The following is a 17,179-nucleotide window of genomic DNA, read 5'->3' on the forward strand; positions in this document are numbered from 1 at the left end:
AGCAAGTGATAATGCATTATAATTTCCCTGCTTATATGACAATGCTAATCTCCCAAGCAAAAGCCAGTGCTGGGTGGGGCTTGTGCTAAGGCTTGTGCTGGAAGCTTGGAAGAGGCTGCAGGAACAGGAGACAGAGTTAGGCAGGGGGAACGAGGCAAACAGAAAACAGGATAAACGCGGGTGAAGTGGCTTGAAGCATGGGAACGCTGACGGTTAGTCCACTATCTGACACAGTGCAGGTAGCAGGGCTGAGTATGTGTAGAGGTCTTGATTATTAAGATGAGGTGCAGCTGGTGTGGTTTTGCTCTGACTCCTGCACGCCCATCTCCACACACACACGCGCGCCACACACACACACACACCATGATCAGTTTTCAAAATAATTTAAGCACTACATTTTAATATTTCACCCATTTCATTTTAATCGTTGCTTTTTTTTTACAAAATATAATTATAAACAAACAAAACAGAAGCAGTACAATATATAAATTGCTAAAAATAGGAGTAAAAATAACTAATTAACAAAAGGCAGTGATTCAGCGCCTGTTCCTGCCCTCATGGTCTTGTCCTGAATCCCGTTCATGTAAACAGAAAAAACCTCAAACTAACGTCTCTGCCCACCAGTCCAGTTGCAGTTTACATCCACGTCTGTCCAGACTCACATAATACATGTAGTGAAGACTTAACTTAGGAATTAATGAAAGGTATTAAGTGTAATTTTTGGCAAAATGGAAGTTATCACTATAACGACATGTATGATTCCAGTGAATAATTTCCAGTGAGAAACATGCTGTCTTCACTTACAGGATATTTTTACAGAGGAGTACAGAGGGCTGATAGCGAGCTTCATCACATGGTGCAAAAACAATCACCTGAAGCTCACCATCAGCTAAGACAATGATCATGTGCTGGACTAAAATGTTTCAAATATGGATGTTGCTGCAAAGAAGCTACAAACTCCAAAATGTGGATACTTCACACACACCTTCAACCCAACAGCGCAGAAGATCTATACAATCAGCACAGTTTTAAGGTGGACACCAAAGATTAGTATGACCAATTCAGTATCTGATCAAATGTGAAATATGCTCACAATCTCTTCTTCTGTATATGTTTTGTGAGGTCACAGTGACCTTGACCACCAAAATCCAATCAGCTCATCCTTGATTCCAAGTGATTGGGTCACATTTATGCCAAATTTGAAGAAATTCCCTCCGGTCATTCCTGAGATATCGCATACACACACAAGGATGGGACGTATGGACGGACAACCTGAAAATATGATCCCTCCAGCCACGGCTGTCGTCGCCGTGGAGGCATCGCAAAACAATCATTGATCTTTTAACAGGCATTACAGGAAGAGCTCCTACATTTATAGACAGAAATAAAGAATAAATAGAAGGACAGATGGAAAGAACAACGTGGAGCTTAATCCTTTCCTTCCCTGTAACTTCTCCTTTACCTCTTTAGAAACAGTAAAATGAGCTGTTACATATAAGAAAAATACCTTATATGTGTGTATGAATACACAAATCAACACATTATTTTATGGAATTACTAATAATGTATGAAATTGCTCCCCATATGATCCATCTGGTCTTACATATTTTTAAATAATCAAATAATTTTTACTGTATTCACACATATGATCACAATGGATACATGATTCTCATTGACCAGATTCTCTTCACCTTGAACTGGTAGATTCTTTCAATATGAAACTGCAGATTTAATACAGTACAAAATTAGATCTGCACTAATTCACTTGAAGCTCCCTCTGTGCTTTAGAGAAGACATGAAATGTTATGAGATGTTAAAACTAAACTGAGAATATAAAACTTTGCAATTCTCAAAACTCATATGACAACTCTCAATGATCTGCCCATGAGAATTGTGGGTCACAAAAAGTTGAGGATCGTCCTGATAGATTGGCACAATAAAATCTATTATTATTAGAAATATTAACGGTGTGATCAGTATATTTAATTGTGTCTGGGAGACGTCAGTGAAGGAAACATTTCAGAGAAAAATCATTTGTTTAATCCACAACGCAGTTGGCATCTGTTGCACTCGGCCAATAAAAATATCATTGTTGTACCGTTGTTCACACGTGTTTGCTGACTGGACATTACTCGGCTGTAAGAAGCAAACAGAAGGTGCCAGAACTTTAAATTTCACGTTTTACTTTCATACCAAGCTGCGTCTTTATCCAGTAAACCTTTAATAACAATCACTTCTTTTTATCGGATCTGTCCGGAGTGATAGTGTCCGACTCTCAATGATTCACGGTCTTGGAGATCATCAAAGTAACAGAACCTGAGAAACTGTGTTTGCATTCAGTGACTTAGTCGTGTTCTCATGTACGTTTTACATTGACATATTCTATTGTGTGCCTATTCTGCATGTCGAACAGGCTCTCAATGGTATTAAAGATTCAACATGATAGAAAAAGGTGGTCAGAAATGATGACAAAGCACTGAAGCTTTAGAAATCTCTCTGTGAATCTTCAAAATGAAGACGAAAACTTCCACAGAAGCAAAATTACAAATAAAACCTGCAGAAAGAATTTTGTGCTCCTTTTCCTGCGACCGTGTTCAAATCTCAACCTCAGAGATTGTATCAGCTCTTCACATGAGTGACTCGTCTGACAAGAGCTTTCAGACAGGTGGAGGCAGGGCGTGAAAACAAACCAGACGTGAGACTGAGGACGAGGAGCCAATTACAGACTTAATGTCTGAAAATGAAGTATCCTACACCATTGAAGGGACAGGTTTTACTCTGTGGTGCTCTCCAGAGACAGATCTCAGATGGCTGCAGCGGCAAAAAAAAACATATGTAAAAACACATGACGCTCTTCCTGTAAGAAGCTGGGAGAAATCTGAGCTGCAGTCAAACTTTTCCATCCCGATAAATAAAACAAAAACAAAGCGACAGTGGTTGACGTTGTCAAGCATTGATCATTTCAAAAATAGGCTGCTGGCCACTCGCATGTGGTTTGTTTGCGTGGCTGCTGCAGCTCTCGTCACCTGCACTGTGCTTTCACAAGTATGTTTTAATTATAGTCAATCAATAGCATTGCCACGGTGCAGGTAATCAACAGTTAATAAACACATAATCAACACCTGAAAGTGGTGACAAACACTCAACATTCCACAATGGATAGAGGGTTCAAGTGTCTCAGTAGAGGGTTCAGACAGATGAGTAACCCCCCTCCCAGCACAGGTAGTAGGTCCAATCCTTTTTCGCAAAGTAAATGCACTTTTTGTCCTGGTTTCTTCAAGCCCAGTGTGAATACGAACCAATCAAAGATCTCGACACAGGGCAAACTATGAAGGGTACCACTCAATTTTAATTTTTCCCCCTCACTGTGTGAGAGAGCGGGGATGCTGGACGGGAGAGGGGTGCAGCAGGCTGCCAAATGCCTGGAAGTGTGTTGGGAGGACAGCAGATGAGGGGGGTGAGGCAGACGGAGACAGGCTAAATTCCACCTGCAGCCCATGGGGGGAGCCAGACCCGCCGCCTGCTGCACCGCAGTCAGGGCCCTCAGAAGCAAAAGGCCCACTGTGCATGTGTAGCTGGTAGAAGCAGGAGCCTGGGAGGTGAAGGTCGTCATGGCAGGATGGAGGGCTCCCGCTGGCCCACTGCGAGCTCTGAGGGGGGGGCTGGGACTGGAGCTGAACTGGAGCTGAGGGACAACAACTGCCCGAGTCAGGGTCCCGCAGGTCGTCCATGGGCGGGAGAGAGAAGGGGCAGGCAAACAGCTGCTGAGGACATCCGTCGCCACACAAGTCTGACAGCCCCATCACCAGCTCGCCATCTGGACAGATGTAGAGGAATTCATGTATGACGGATCACCCAAATGTCTGCAACTGCAGTCATTTAATCTATTACGGATTAATATGTTCCAATAATCTTTGCATACTGTATGTTTTATGCATGCTTTCAAGTAAATTAGCATAAAAATGTCTACACACATTATAAAAAGTAAAAAAGTATTTATTACTCTTTAATGAAACTGAGATGAAACCACTAAAAAGGAGACTTGATAGAATGACTTGAACTGTAAATTATGGCATCACTGTGTTTCTCTTTAGATATGGAAGCAAGTGACAGAAACATTCATTTAAGTGGCTCTTAAATTAGCATGATTCCTAAATTGGCATAAGGCCTTATGAGTCGCTCTCTCTCGCCAACCACATGTGAGCAATTATCTGCTGAATCGGGCAGCACGAGAGCAACATGTATGACTATTTGATTTTGTTGTTGTTGTTCTGCATTGAAAATTTCTTGTAGGTCGTGTTACGTTTGTGCGAACAGTAAATGCATCACAGCCATTACCACACACTGTGAACTCGCTCCTGGTAAACACCAGGGATTTCAGTTTTTAAATATGGTCACGGTTAAAAGCTGCATGCTGCACGAACACTTATTTTGAATTTAACCTTCATTTTTAGTGCAAATAGAGTTAAGCTTTGAGTACATGTGATGGAAAAATCACACGCACTTAACTAAATTTTACACATACAAAGTTAAGAGGTCGAGGCCGGAATTCATTCTGAAATGTCTCAATCTGTATCATAATTTGCGTTATTTACTGTATAGCCAGATGAGGATGTACACGTATATAGTTCTGTGCGTTTGGGTCCTAAGTAGAGTTTGATTATCAGCTGCCGGAAAGTTACTGAGATTTGTTCCCAATCACCACATCATTCATATTCCATCTCTAATTCTCCCCTCTCGCCTTCTTTACCTGCAGGCCCAGCCTGCTTTCTGAGGCCTGTCTGGACCGAGTTCACGGCTTTAACAGAAAGCGGGGGGTTCGTCTGCGCCGGGGACGGCCCTCCTCCTCTGGAGCACCGTGTCAACAGGTGTGCAAAGAGATAGAGACATGCATGCGTGCACGCACAAACACAGCAACACAAGACACAGAAGAAGCAAGAAAACAGTGGAGAAAACAAAGGAGGAGAGACACAGAAATGATTCTTAACATAAGATAATGAGTGCGTGATGTCAAAATAAAAGGTAATCAAAATAAGACATTCATTAGACAAAAATGAAGTCTGTAGAACTGCATGTGATGGATAGCAGAAACATCTGTGACATGGTATGTGAATGGTTTATTTACAGAAAGACGAGTGAGGTTATGCAGCTCTTTTTGATTTCACCAAACTAAATCCTGAAGCCCACCGTGTGTGGGACTGTTACGACAAGCTCTATCCGCCAAGAGGTAGAGTCAAGTGCTCCATGACCAGCTTCCACTTCAAATTAAACTCTGATTAAATGAGTGGAAATCTAAGCTTGAATGGTACACATGCTTCTTTTTCAAGTGAGATAATAGGAATAATACTTCAGGGTGTTTTGGCTGGCTTCACTCTTAGTTATGCTGTCATCTATAAGAGAATGTATTACTGTACTGGCAACAGTTTCCAGAATTTGAGCTGCCGCCATCAGATGCTTGTAACAGAATACCTCTAAGTTTTACCTTGTTTGTCCAGATCCAGGCTCGACTGTGGAGGCAAAGGGGACTCCAGCTGCCCGCTGCCCATTGAGCTGTGAGACAACAAGCCTGAAGAATTGTTGTTCCCCTCCAGCTCCCCAACCTCCCCGTCCTGGTCTCCATCCTCCCTGCAAAGCACAACACGGCCGCTGTCAATGCAGTATAGTGGGCATCAACAGTGGAAAGCTGGAGTGGGTGGACACAATATCAGATCAAACGCACACAGAGCAGAGGAATACACAGCCTCCGGTGAAGTTATTGTTATTGGCTTATTGAATTCCGAGCAACAAGCATTACAAGTCCTCCAGAATCAGTGGCCCTGTTACCTTTTTGTTCAGGCATGATCTCTGTATACCTTTTTCCTACACATTCAGCTTGACTATGAACCTTATCATTAGGGTTCCTGCAGAACTCACATGCTTCCTGATTGCAGGCTGTACTTCTTGCGGCTGAGCCTGGTGGCCTGCTGGGTGAAGTACTCGTGACGTTCAGACTTCTTCCACATGTAGTAATACTCCACACACTCCCCAACCGAGCGCGTTCGTACCTGAGGAGGAGGAAAATGACAGTTTTTGCTTTTAGCGACAAACAGGCAGATGAGTTCAGCACGTAGGCAGCTCATCAGTCAGATTTGGCGACAAACTTCAGGAAAGATTCGGCTGACACGTTGTCTCCGGTCGCTCACCTTATTAGCCTGAATGAGGTGGAAGTTTTTCCCGTAAACTCGATAGCCGTGCTCAAAGTTCCTGCACTCCTCCTCACTCCAGGCACACAGCTCTTCTAAAGAGAGGGAAAACGCATCATATTTTAGCATTATGCATCCGTTTTTACTATATTTTTCATTTGAAGTCATTATTTTAAATTCATGGAATGCAACCACAGGTTTGTCCCGCAGATTACCAAGAAGCAGGGCTTTGAGAATGCAACTCAGTGTCCGCTTTTGACCTGATTTTGTCTTGATCGTAGTAGTGGTAGTATGGTCAGGGCCATACTATCTTTTCCACTCAATCCAAACTACAGCAGGACTTAAACTGGAGCCTCGCTGCGGAGTAAGAGGTCATGAGTTCACACCAGTGAGTCAGCAGCTGGTGCTGCATTGACAGGGGAGCAGACACACTCATATTCTGCAGTGTGATGTGGGTTTGTGCTGCTGCCCTTCAACTGCAAACTTGCTTCATTGAGTTTCTGGAACATATAATAAATAATGACTATAATCTCATCCTACAGTCTGGATCTCAAGCGGGTTGGATACCAAACAGTAGGTAACAGTAACAGAAAGGCACTTGATGAGCACTTGGAGGACGCCTCACTCACCCCGCACCTCCAATTTCAGATCAACCTCTTTCAAAAACGTGAAATAGATGAAAATCAACGATAAACCTCCTTCACGTCATCTGCAACAACAAACCTGACAAGAAAAAAAAAAAAAAAAAAAAAAACAGCCTTTCTTCCTGTCATCCTTCTGCAGAGCAAAATGTCTGTCTCTGATCTCGTCACTGAGCTGCTCCTTGCTTTTTTTTTGCATAAAAATGCCTAATATATTCAATAGTGTTGCTCGACACAGGGACAGCTTTCAGTTTGCTTGCAGTTGCTTCATGAGTCATGATTAAAACAACATCAATCGCAGCAGGGAGGACTGATTCTCCTTTTGTTGTACGTGGCTTTTAACACTAAGTCCAAAAAACAGTTTTTCAGTTTTTTTCCCCTCACAAAAAAAACTTGTGCTCATGCTCAACATGTCAAGTGTCAAAGCGGTGTCTCAAATATTTCGTCTTCAACCTGTGTGCTGCTAATATTCTGAGACACGTAATGCGCTGCGGTCTCTCTTCAGCACCAACCATCCCAGAGGAGGCACGTCTGACCTTTGGGACTGAAGGTTTATCATTGGAGTCAAGCAGAGATAAGTTTCTTTTACAGCTGTGAGAAGTATACTGTAACTGTAGGACAACAGGAAGGTTCTTACCGCTAAACACTTTAACATTGAAGCGTAATCGTCTCAGTGCCTCTTCTGCATTGAAGTTGCATTTCACTAGTTCATACAGCGCCTGAGGATCGAGAGAAAAGGACGAGGATGAGCCAAAAGGGTTAGACTGTTGACCTTTGTTTTTACACTGAGTGGAATACAGACTGACACGAATGATTAAATGATCCAACTATCAACCGCAGTTAGCTGAGGTTGGTTAATCATTACGGGGAGATAAATGAGATCAATTCACGATGAGTCTCGTAATGATTGGGACACAGTTTGGGATAAAAGCGGTGCAGCTGATTATAAAGGCAAATGATGAAGTCAGCAGCTACACAACTTCACATACTAGCAGCCCTCAACCTATTCATTACCACCAGTTTCTCTCAATACATTTAAGCAGCATGTCTTTCCTGCTCAACATATAACACTGGGCAGAATCTCTGACTGTGTCCATCTCTGTCATGTACCTACAGTCAGCAGCACAGCTGGAATACACTTAACTTAGCTGACAGTGTCGTCTGGGATGCAATTTAAAGTTTCCACTGTACCTGTTCGTTGTCTTGGACAGTGTCCCCTTGCGTTCGTGTGCATGCTGCTCCCTCCTGGACACGCGGCCTGTGTGCATACAGCAAGAACTCCTCCACCTCATGCACCGGCAGAACACCGGGCCTCCACAACAACTGGTCCTCACTGCTGCAGGCTAGAGGTACAAAGACATGCAATGATGATGAGGCTCCTACAAAGTTCATACAACATGTTAGAACCAATCCCCACAACCCCTTAGTTGCTCACCTCTGTCCTGGTAGATGTATGAACCGAGTGGAGGGATTTTTGCCTGGTACATAGAGCCAACCATGATCTCCTGAAAAGAAGACCAAAAACCGTCTGTCACAAATCTGAAAAATGTCATATGTACCATTTCTCGGCCTTTGCGTAAGTGAAAATATTCGTAAGTGCTACATCTTCTGATCTGCCAATCATAATCAATAAATTGGTGGCTTTGATGCATCTGTTGAAATCAGGTTTGGGTTCAGTCGGTCCACACAGGGTGGACCCAGGAATTGAATATTGAACAATCCTACAGTATATGATTCATGTCCAATGCCAAACAGGAAGAAGTGCGACATTGGGTTAATCTGAACATCCACTGCTCATTGGATCAAATGTGAGACAGACCCTTCGACAAAGAATTCATTAAAAAAAAAAAAAAACTTCTATCTAAATCTTCTATCATTGTTTTATAATTTAATGAAAGGTGCTTGCCGTGATTTTCTCTCACATAAAAAAATGGACGCCGCAACACACTGCAACGTCTCACTTAAACTGTTTCTTAGTGTTTCCGAAAAGGTCCAGCGATTATGAGATGTGTGTTCTTGCTCTCACCTTGTGCTCTTCATTGGAGGGAACGGAGGCATCGTCCGAGTCCTCCTCAGATGAGCTGACTAAAGTGTCTTTGTCTCCACCTGAGAGACAAAACATGAGGGAGGAGGATGAGAACACATACTGCATGTCCAAAGATTTAGTCAAATCCAAAGATCCTATCTTAAAGTCAAGCCTTTCTGCTGACAAATCACAATCACGCTATTAAAAAAAAACAAAAAACAAAAACGTTTGTGAACAGATTTGTTCTATTTATTTATTTAAGTAAATCCTATTGAGATAAAAATCAGTTTCTCAAGCGAAACCCACCCAAGACTACAGTATGTAGCGCTGGAAGTTATAGAAAGACAGGGTGAATATAATAAGAAATACAAATTCAACATATCTAACTTAGCATAAAATACAATTCAGGATAAACCAGCCAACAGAAAAGAGAAAAGAATGAGAGTGAAAGAGGCTCTTCTTCTCTTGACTTAATTTCTCCTGAATACATCAGGATCTAAAACCAGCGTACTTACCTTATGTCCAGTTTTCATTGTATTTTGTGGACTCAGCACCAATATTGTCACTCACTTCAAACAGAATCACTACCAGGCAAAGGCTGCTTGAATATATTTCCTCTGGTTCAGAAAGGTTCGAGCGCGTTCAGTCATATGTAGAGAGACACATAGAGCTGTGCATGCTGTCACACAGGAAGCCAAAAACAAATCGCTTTCATGTAATTTCCTGCCATTATGAACTCTGATATGTTATTGAAACGCACCACCCAGCTGTAAGTAACAAGCTGCAGTCTCAGGAAAGTCCTTTCTTTCAGTACAGCCATACACTGTTCGACCGCTCTGAGGGTGCACATGAGTTTTCTTCCATTTGAACAGAATTTATGAAGCCAACCCGCAATTTTAGAACTTTTCTTTTGTGGGAAATTATCTAAAATGTCATGTGTAAATGCACGTCTTTGTGTGACATACCTTGGAGGCGGCGCAGCAGATCTGAGGTGTTGGAGGTGACTGAAGGGGTGAGATCATCAGCTGACGATTCTTCTTCCTCCTCCCCAGGAAAGAGATTCTCAGTTATCTGATCCTGTGCAGAGCAAATAAAGCACAATAGAGCTCGCACAAATACCAACAACAGATCATACATTTAGTTCTCTCTGTTCTTTGCTGTGGCTCACCTTGTCCAGCGTCATGTCGGGCAGGCTGGCAGCCACCTGACAGGTCTCCTTCTCTGGATCGGACACTGTGTAGCCGTACAGAGCCAGCAGCTCCTCCAAGGGAAGCTCACTGGCCTACGAAGAGAAGAGTGACAGAGGGAGACGGAGACAGGTGGAGGGAGGTGATTGGGTTACTGCTACATCTGTCAGTTCAATGATCTCAACAACACTAACATTTTTTTTTCCCCTCTTTTGCCTGAATATCTTCATAATGCTATGTGGATGTTTCAGATCTGAGCTGATCAACAGCTGTGTTAAATATCATTTGCTGACCTTCAACCAGCTTGAATGTGATATTGAAGGACACCAGCTTTCTTCGCTTTGCACCGGACACACGTTGATTTATATTATAAATTACTTAATATTATATATTAAGTAAATCTGACATCCATGTCCATTAAGTGCTGCTGCTGATTAGATTATTGTTCATGCATAACTCCACCTAAATGCTAAAGGACAGAAAGGAAAGACAGTGACACTATGAGGAGGGTGGAGGCATATGTGTGTTGAAGTGCTGCTCCTCTCAACAGGAGTGTCACTTTGGGCTCTGACACAGAGCTTTCTGTTACAGACCAGATGCACTCTCAGGTGGTGATGGAACATAGAACGTCAATGACAGTAACATTTTCCATCCGAGGACTTTCTCTCTGCAGCATCCAGAAAAAGGTTGCATGAAACAGTGTCAGTTCTGTCTGTTTAGGCTGCTTTTCTTACAAGCTGTGTTATGCAGAAGCAGAAATTTCCAACAGTAATAAAAAGAATACTGATACAATGGGTATGTTGAGTGATGCATGCCAGTCTGCAGCTATTAAGTTCCCATAATCACACAGCAGCTAGCTCCAACACAGCTGAACTTGACCCTACATTGTGGGACTGCGCTGCCATCTTCATGGGGCGAACGTTCTCCTTCAGCTCCTCTAAGGCCTGTTAACACTTCCGCTTCTCCTGCCGAGGGCCTTCATCACTGTAGCTCATCCACTCTCCACTAGGCCACAACCTCCACACTTATCTTCAGGGGCTTTTCACCCACCTACACACACACGGAAACACACAGCATTATTTGTACGAACATTCATGTAAAGTCATGTTAAACAGCGCGGGGGTGCATTACAATGTGACAGCGCATTCCTCCGTGCATCTGCGAAGCACGTGCACACATGTAGACACAGGCAACACGCGGGAACAGTGGCTGATCCTGGCTCATCCCATTACAGATCAGCTGACTCCTGACTTTGAAAGCGCCTTTTTTAACTTATGAGACCTGCTGTGAGGACAAAACGATCATACTGCCTGTGGCCCTCAACTGTAACTTTAATATACTGTTTAAATCTCTTATCAGACGACTCTACAGAACGTTTGGCTTTGCTCAAAATAATAACAGATGATAGTTTTTCAAGTGAGGTGACGGCACTTTTCTCTACTGTGACAACATGTTTTCTAATTTGAGCTTCGGGCTAAAAGATAGAAGACATAAAGTACCGGTCAAAAGTTTGGAAACAAACAATTTTCTACGTCGTAGATTAAGGCTGAAGACTCCAAAACTATCAAACAACACATATGGAATTAGTGGAAACAAAGCAAATTATGATTTAGATATTAGATTTTTAAAGGTAGCCAACTTCTCCTGTTGGCAACCAGCTGGAATGGTTTTCCGTCATACTTGTGAAGGAGTTCCCATATATTCTTAGCACTTGTTGGCTGCTTTCCCTTCACTGTGCGTTCCAAGTCAACCCAAACCATCTCACTTTGCTTTCTGGGTGATTGTGGAGGCCGGGTCATCTGATGCAGCACTCCTCCTTGGTCAAACAGCCCCTACATCACCTGGAGGTGCGTTTTCGGGCCTGTTGAAAAATGATGGTCCCACAAACTGGACGTGATGGCAGAGTGCTGCGCTAGACATGCCGGTTGGACGCCAACAGTGCCGCTAGCAAATAATTCCCCAGCTTCATGGTGGGAACCACACACGCAGATGCCATCCATTCACCTCCTTTGCATCTTGCATAGACATGGCGGTTGGAAGCAGATTTGGTCCAGATTTCACTGGCCTAATGTCCCGTCCTTTCTCGGCCCGAGCGATTCTCTTCTTCTCGTTGGTCTCCCTCTGCAGGGGCCTCTTTGCAGCATTTATTTGATTGATAGCCTCCTCTGAACGGAGGTGGTGTTAGTTGGAGATTTCTGAGGCTGGTAACTGTAACGAACTCTGCAGCAGAGGTAGCTCTGGCTCCTCTTTTCCCACAGCTTTTGATGGTTTGAGGAACTGCAGTTGAAGTTTTCCGGATCGACTGGCTTTTATGTCTTCATTGCAATTGGTTCTCTTTAATTAGTTGAGCAGCAATAACAAGCACTACTACAGCAGTTGAATATGCCAACACTATCTGAGCCCAGCACAACTGAGAGTCTCAAATGCACATGAAATTCCTGAATCACCTTTTGTCATTTGACCCCATGAAGCTTAATTTGAAGAATCTAACATATGAACATACTTTGCTTAGTTTAAGCATTACTCCACATGTGTTATTTGATAGGTTTGATAGCTTCAGAACTAATGCACATAGTCGAGAAGGATCAACAGGAAGGAAACACGCTGGATGAGAAGATGCCTCCAGACTTTTGACCGGCGCTGTACGCGTTTGATGAGGCCACAGAAGAGTTCACTTCAAAGTGGACAAACTTCGCGCAGGAGGCTGCAGGACAGCCCGGAGGAGGGTGGAAACAACCCCACCACAGCTGCCAACGCTCACTGAATTACACTACAGCTCCAACCACACCGTTCCCTGGCGAATAAGTTGTAAAAGTGCACTGAGAGCGTAAATATTAAGGCGGTGTGCCTCTTCCGAGCCATCGGGCGCTGTCTGGCTGACCAGGGGCGCTTTCCTGTGACTTGGTGCTGAACGTCTCTTCCTCTCCCCGGCTCACTACGAGCGGCGCAAGAAGGAAATAACTACTTCTCAGTATTTCCGAAAGAGACGGTCGGAGTTTACCGCCGCCGAGTCGTGACATCTCTTCCAACTTTTTCACTCATTCAATCCACTTGGTCGGCGGGGCGCACCTGAAATAGTTCAGCACCACCGCGTTAAACCCCGCCGGGCTCCCTATTGTTTCTGCGGCTTAACTATGAAGGCAGAGGGAATGGCTCTTTAAAGCCAAGAACGCGGAGAGGAGAGGTTCTCCATTTCTTCCTCCGCTTCCCGGTTAAAATGCCCACCGTAGCCCTCCTCCAGCCGGCGTTCACCGGCCGGCGACACCCCCGACTGCCGTGTGGACCGTCCGGAGCGCCACAAGTCTCACATTGGGCCCGGTTTCTCTACCATTCGGGTCATTACATTCCTCGTTTTCGCTCACTTACCTCCGCCATTCCGTTTCTGCGCAAGCTTACTATTGCCCGGATGTTGTAGGTCTGCTGCTCTGCACTGCTCCGTTTATTGCCGCAACGATCCAGCAACAGCGACCGAGCCTCAGCCTGGTGCTCGCTTATATCGACTGTTTCCAACTTATTTTTTCACATTCACATTTCACATTCATTTTTCAGCATTTCCCCATAGTTTTTCACAAGTTTCCTCCCACTTTCGGTATCAGTTCTTAAATTCTGCTCTTTTTTTATTTTTATTTTTTTGAAAAAAGGATACCTCTAAAAGACGTGAAGCTAGAACTTATGTTCATACACGCTGGTGGCCATTGCTTAGTTTATGTTTTATAAATACTGTCTGCTTGTTTAAACCGAGTTTAAAGTTAAAGTTAAAGCTCACTGCGGCGCCTACAGTGTGATACGTGAGTGAGGGAGGGACAGGACATGGTCACAGCAGATAGAGATAGAGGGTCCTCAGCCAATGACTGCTGACAGCCCTCCACAGATACGACACGCAGACTTCGTGGATGTGTTGACCAGCACGTGACATTAACTCCACCACAACAACCACAACAGCTCCGGTGATGATGATTCACTTCATGTGTCCCATGTACAGCACACAGGCTAAGGTTGTGATGTCTGTCACGCTCCTTAAGTGACAGATAAACTAAAAGAACAAAGAAAAAATATCACTGATATTAATGATAACATTTATTGAACGTTGATTTTATTTTGCATCCCTTTTCATTGTCTGTTTGCTCTTTTTTTACGCCTCCTTTTTTATTGCTCTTGCTATTATTGCTACCTGTCACAACTTAATGTCCCCAGCATGAGATCAATAAAGTTTATCTTCTCTTGTCTTATCTGTGTTATTTGTTAGGGGTGACCCACTGTAATTTAATTTCACTGTATAATAAACTGCAAATGTTATGGATCTTCATTTGGGGAGTTTCTTCTCATAGCAACTTGTTAACTGAGTTGTTAACTGATATGCAGTATGTAAGTAAGTTTATGACGAAATATATAATTCTTTGTTATTATTTTTTTTTAAGGAAAGATGTGGAGAGGCCAAGAAAAGGCACTGGTTTCAGTAGTCCATCACATCTGGATCTTATTTTAGAGATCTAGTTTTTGGTTCCTGCGTGGATCATAGCTACAGGCTCCTAGAAGTGAGACGTGTTGACATATTCATGTGGCTCTACCTCAAACTTACTGAATTTAAAGTGTCCAGATGCTTCGGCAAAGTAATAGTGACTCATTAAGTCCTAATGCATAAAGTGAATATGCACTTTACAGGATAATCCACATCACTTTAATAACACCCACTTCTTCCTCATGAAGAGGATGTTTGTTTACTGCTGTGTCCTCTGTTTAATGCGCTCAAGAGTTCATCGTTCAGAATTTAAAATGCTGTGGGTTTTCAAACTGTGTGAGGTTTGGTCAGATTTTAGTATGTAGAAATTTAGTATGAATAAATGCCATGTGAAGGTTTGTACTTGCTAGTTTACTGGGTGTGTGCCCTTGAGTGCGCTTGCGTGCAGGGCAGTAGTAGATGAATTTAGAGGTGAGCTGGTCTGAATGGCTTTCATTCTTCATTGCAGTGGGTGTGTAGTCGGTTCGTTGGTTTTGCCATTTAGAGTATTGCACAATAAGGATTTGAACACTAAAGGATAAACAGGATATACTGCACGGAACAATAGACGCAAACCCACTGGAAATCAATTCACAGCCACACAATTGTCGCAGTGTGTAGCTGACAGGATGACAAAAAGTTGCTGACCTGTATGCATGTGGTGTAGACATAGCTAGACTACATGCACACATGCATACATATCTGCTTTTTAAATCAATGTGCGTATCTAATATTTTCTGTTTCATGTGGCTGCTGTATCAGTAACCTGGCTGGATCAGGACAGTGCATGAAGTGTTCATCCACGAGCGCTGAGAGATTTATCTCTTTAATTATCCCCAGTGAGAGGGTTTATACAAGCAACCCTTGTTTTGTCTCCTCCTGTTTCTTCAGGGTCTGTAACTGTGCGTGTTTTGTGTGAATAAGAAATGCTGTTCAAAAGAAGAGAAGCGAATGTTTTGTAAGGCTTTGTTGCTGGTATGCACCACTATTTTGAGTTTTATAAATAGGAGAAAGAATGCAAATGTGTAACACTTTGGATTACAGCTCACAAATTTAGTTTAATTTTGTTTTACACATGGGAGACCAATAAAATGCTCCCCAGTATAACCATCAGAAAAATGGTGGAGTCTCAGAAAGCTTTCATTTGCAAGAGATTTAATTTTATTTTTTTGACCAGATACCCATTAAACATTCACAGATACAGTAATATGATTACTAAGAAAACTGTAAGTGTGGGGAAAATGGGGTAACTGGCATTTTGAGAAATGTCTACAGTACATATAGTATAATTTATTTCAAAATTAACAAAAAAAGTTTTTTGACAGTTTTTTTCCCGAAACCTTCAGCCATGTTTTTTATCAGTGGATGGAGTTTGCAGCTGAAGCTAAAGATAGCACTTAAGTGCTTTTATGACTTCTTGTCCATGTCGGCTCATAATTTAAGCATGAAAACTTGTTCTTAAATTGAAAGTTTGACCATCCCAACTCAAGGTCCACTTCTTTTTCCACGGCCCTCACTACGCAGACAAGCTTTCCTGTGATCAGACGCACCTCTGCTGCTGAACGCTGCGTGCTGTGAATGAGAGCACAAGAAAAAGCAGGAAAGTCGGCCTCGGGTTGGGATTGTTTTGTACGATTTTCAAGGTCGAGACTGGACAACACGTAGCAAAAAAATAAGCTGACGAAACGAGTCAGCATACAAGTTGGTATACAAGTTTTTTTTTATAAGTAAGGAGAATGCATAGACTCAGTGAAAGGCAGCCAGACTTATAATGACACAAGCATGGTGAGTTTATTCAAACTCATTTAAATGGAATTTACTAACGTTTTAATATAAATCTAGGGCTTCGTCTAGTATGTCATGGAAAATATGTCATAATAATGTTTTCCAGAAGGAAATCTTGATTTTGTGTGACTGTTTTATTGCAATGGGAGAGTAGATCATTACAGTACATTGTAGAACGGGTGCAGTGAAGACTTCGGTCCACAGGGTGCAGTATGGTCATGTTCTGGATGTGGCGTTAATGGAGAAGAGTTTGCAGTGCATCATGGGGAACTGGGCACTGAACCATGACCCATAACACCCCGCTGTGGCAGGGAGCACGACTCGTCCTCCCCATGATGAAAGGCAGATGTGAAGCAGAGATTATGTTTAGGCTGATGATAGTTAAGTTTTTATGTTTCAATGCTTTTACGCCTGATTCTCAGTCTGTCTTACTTTTCGGACCCTAATCCCACCTTTGCTCCTTCGCTCACATTCTGTCTCTCTTTGTGACGTGTCCTGTGTGGTCTGTGGTCTGTTATGCTGTTATTTTAAAGTGCTACCCATACATAGCACATTCCACTATGGCTGTCTTCATTATTCAGTCTGTGCTTTAGGATTTAGACTCAGCACTGCCTGGACATTAGAGTGTGCAGAGGTTCATTGTCTTCGCTTACAGTTTGATAAGAATGCTTTTCATTTGCCCTCTTCCCTCTTTATTCTCTAGTCATTTCTCCTCTTAAAAAGAGGATGGACAGCCAAGACTAAGCTGAGAGCTTTGCTAACCTGCTACTCCCGGATGCCTCAGCCAGATGCTGCAGGGTAGCAGTCAGCTGACAGGCCTCAGCCCAGATCAGGGTTTGTTACAGAAGAAAACGCGATAC

At 43.0% G+C, this 17,179-nt stretch overlaps 1 protein-coding gene across 1 annotated transcript; it reads right to left on the bottom strand.

Annotated features, from left to right (window-relative positions):
* Positions 1-409: 409 nt before the first annotated feature.
* Positions 410-13,417, bottom strand: mier2 (mesoderm induction early response 1, family member 2). The gene is made up of 13 exons (XM_041935423.1): positions 13,403-13,417; positions 10,921-11,086; positions 10,018-10,131; positions 9,815-9,926; positions 8,850-8,929; positions 8,259-8,328; positions 8,015-8,166; positions 7,461-7,542; positions 6,183-6,277; positions 5,914-6,044; positions 5,483-5,625; positions 4,751-4,846; positions 410-3,817 (listed from the first exon to the last, which is right to left on the bottom strand). Exons 2-13 carry the CDS (start codon positions 10,945-10,947, stop codon positions 3,363-3,365), a joined length of 1,557 nt encoding a protein of 518 aa, XP_041791357.1. The 5' UTR covers positions 10,948-11,086; positions 13,403-13,417; the 3' UTR covers positions 410-3,362.
* Positions 13,418-17,179: the final 3,762 nt, after the last annotated feature.

Source organism: Chelmon rostratus, chromosome 4 (assembly GCF_017976325.1).
Source record: "Chelmon rostratus isolate fCheRos1 chromosome 4, fCheRos1.pri, whole genome shotgun sequence".
Classification (NCBI taxonomy): Eukaryota; Metazoa; Chordata; class Actinopteri; order Chaetodontiformes; family Chaetodontidae; genus Chelmon; species Chelmon rostratus.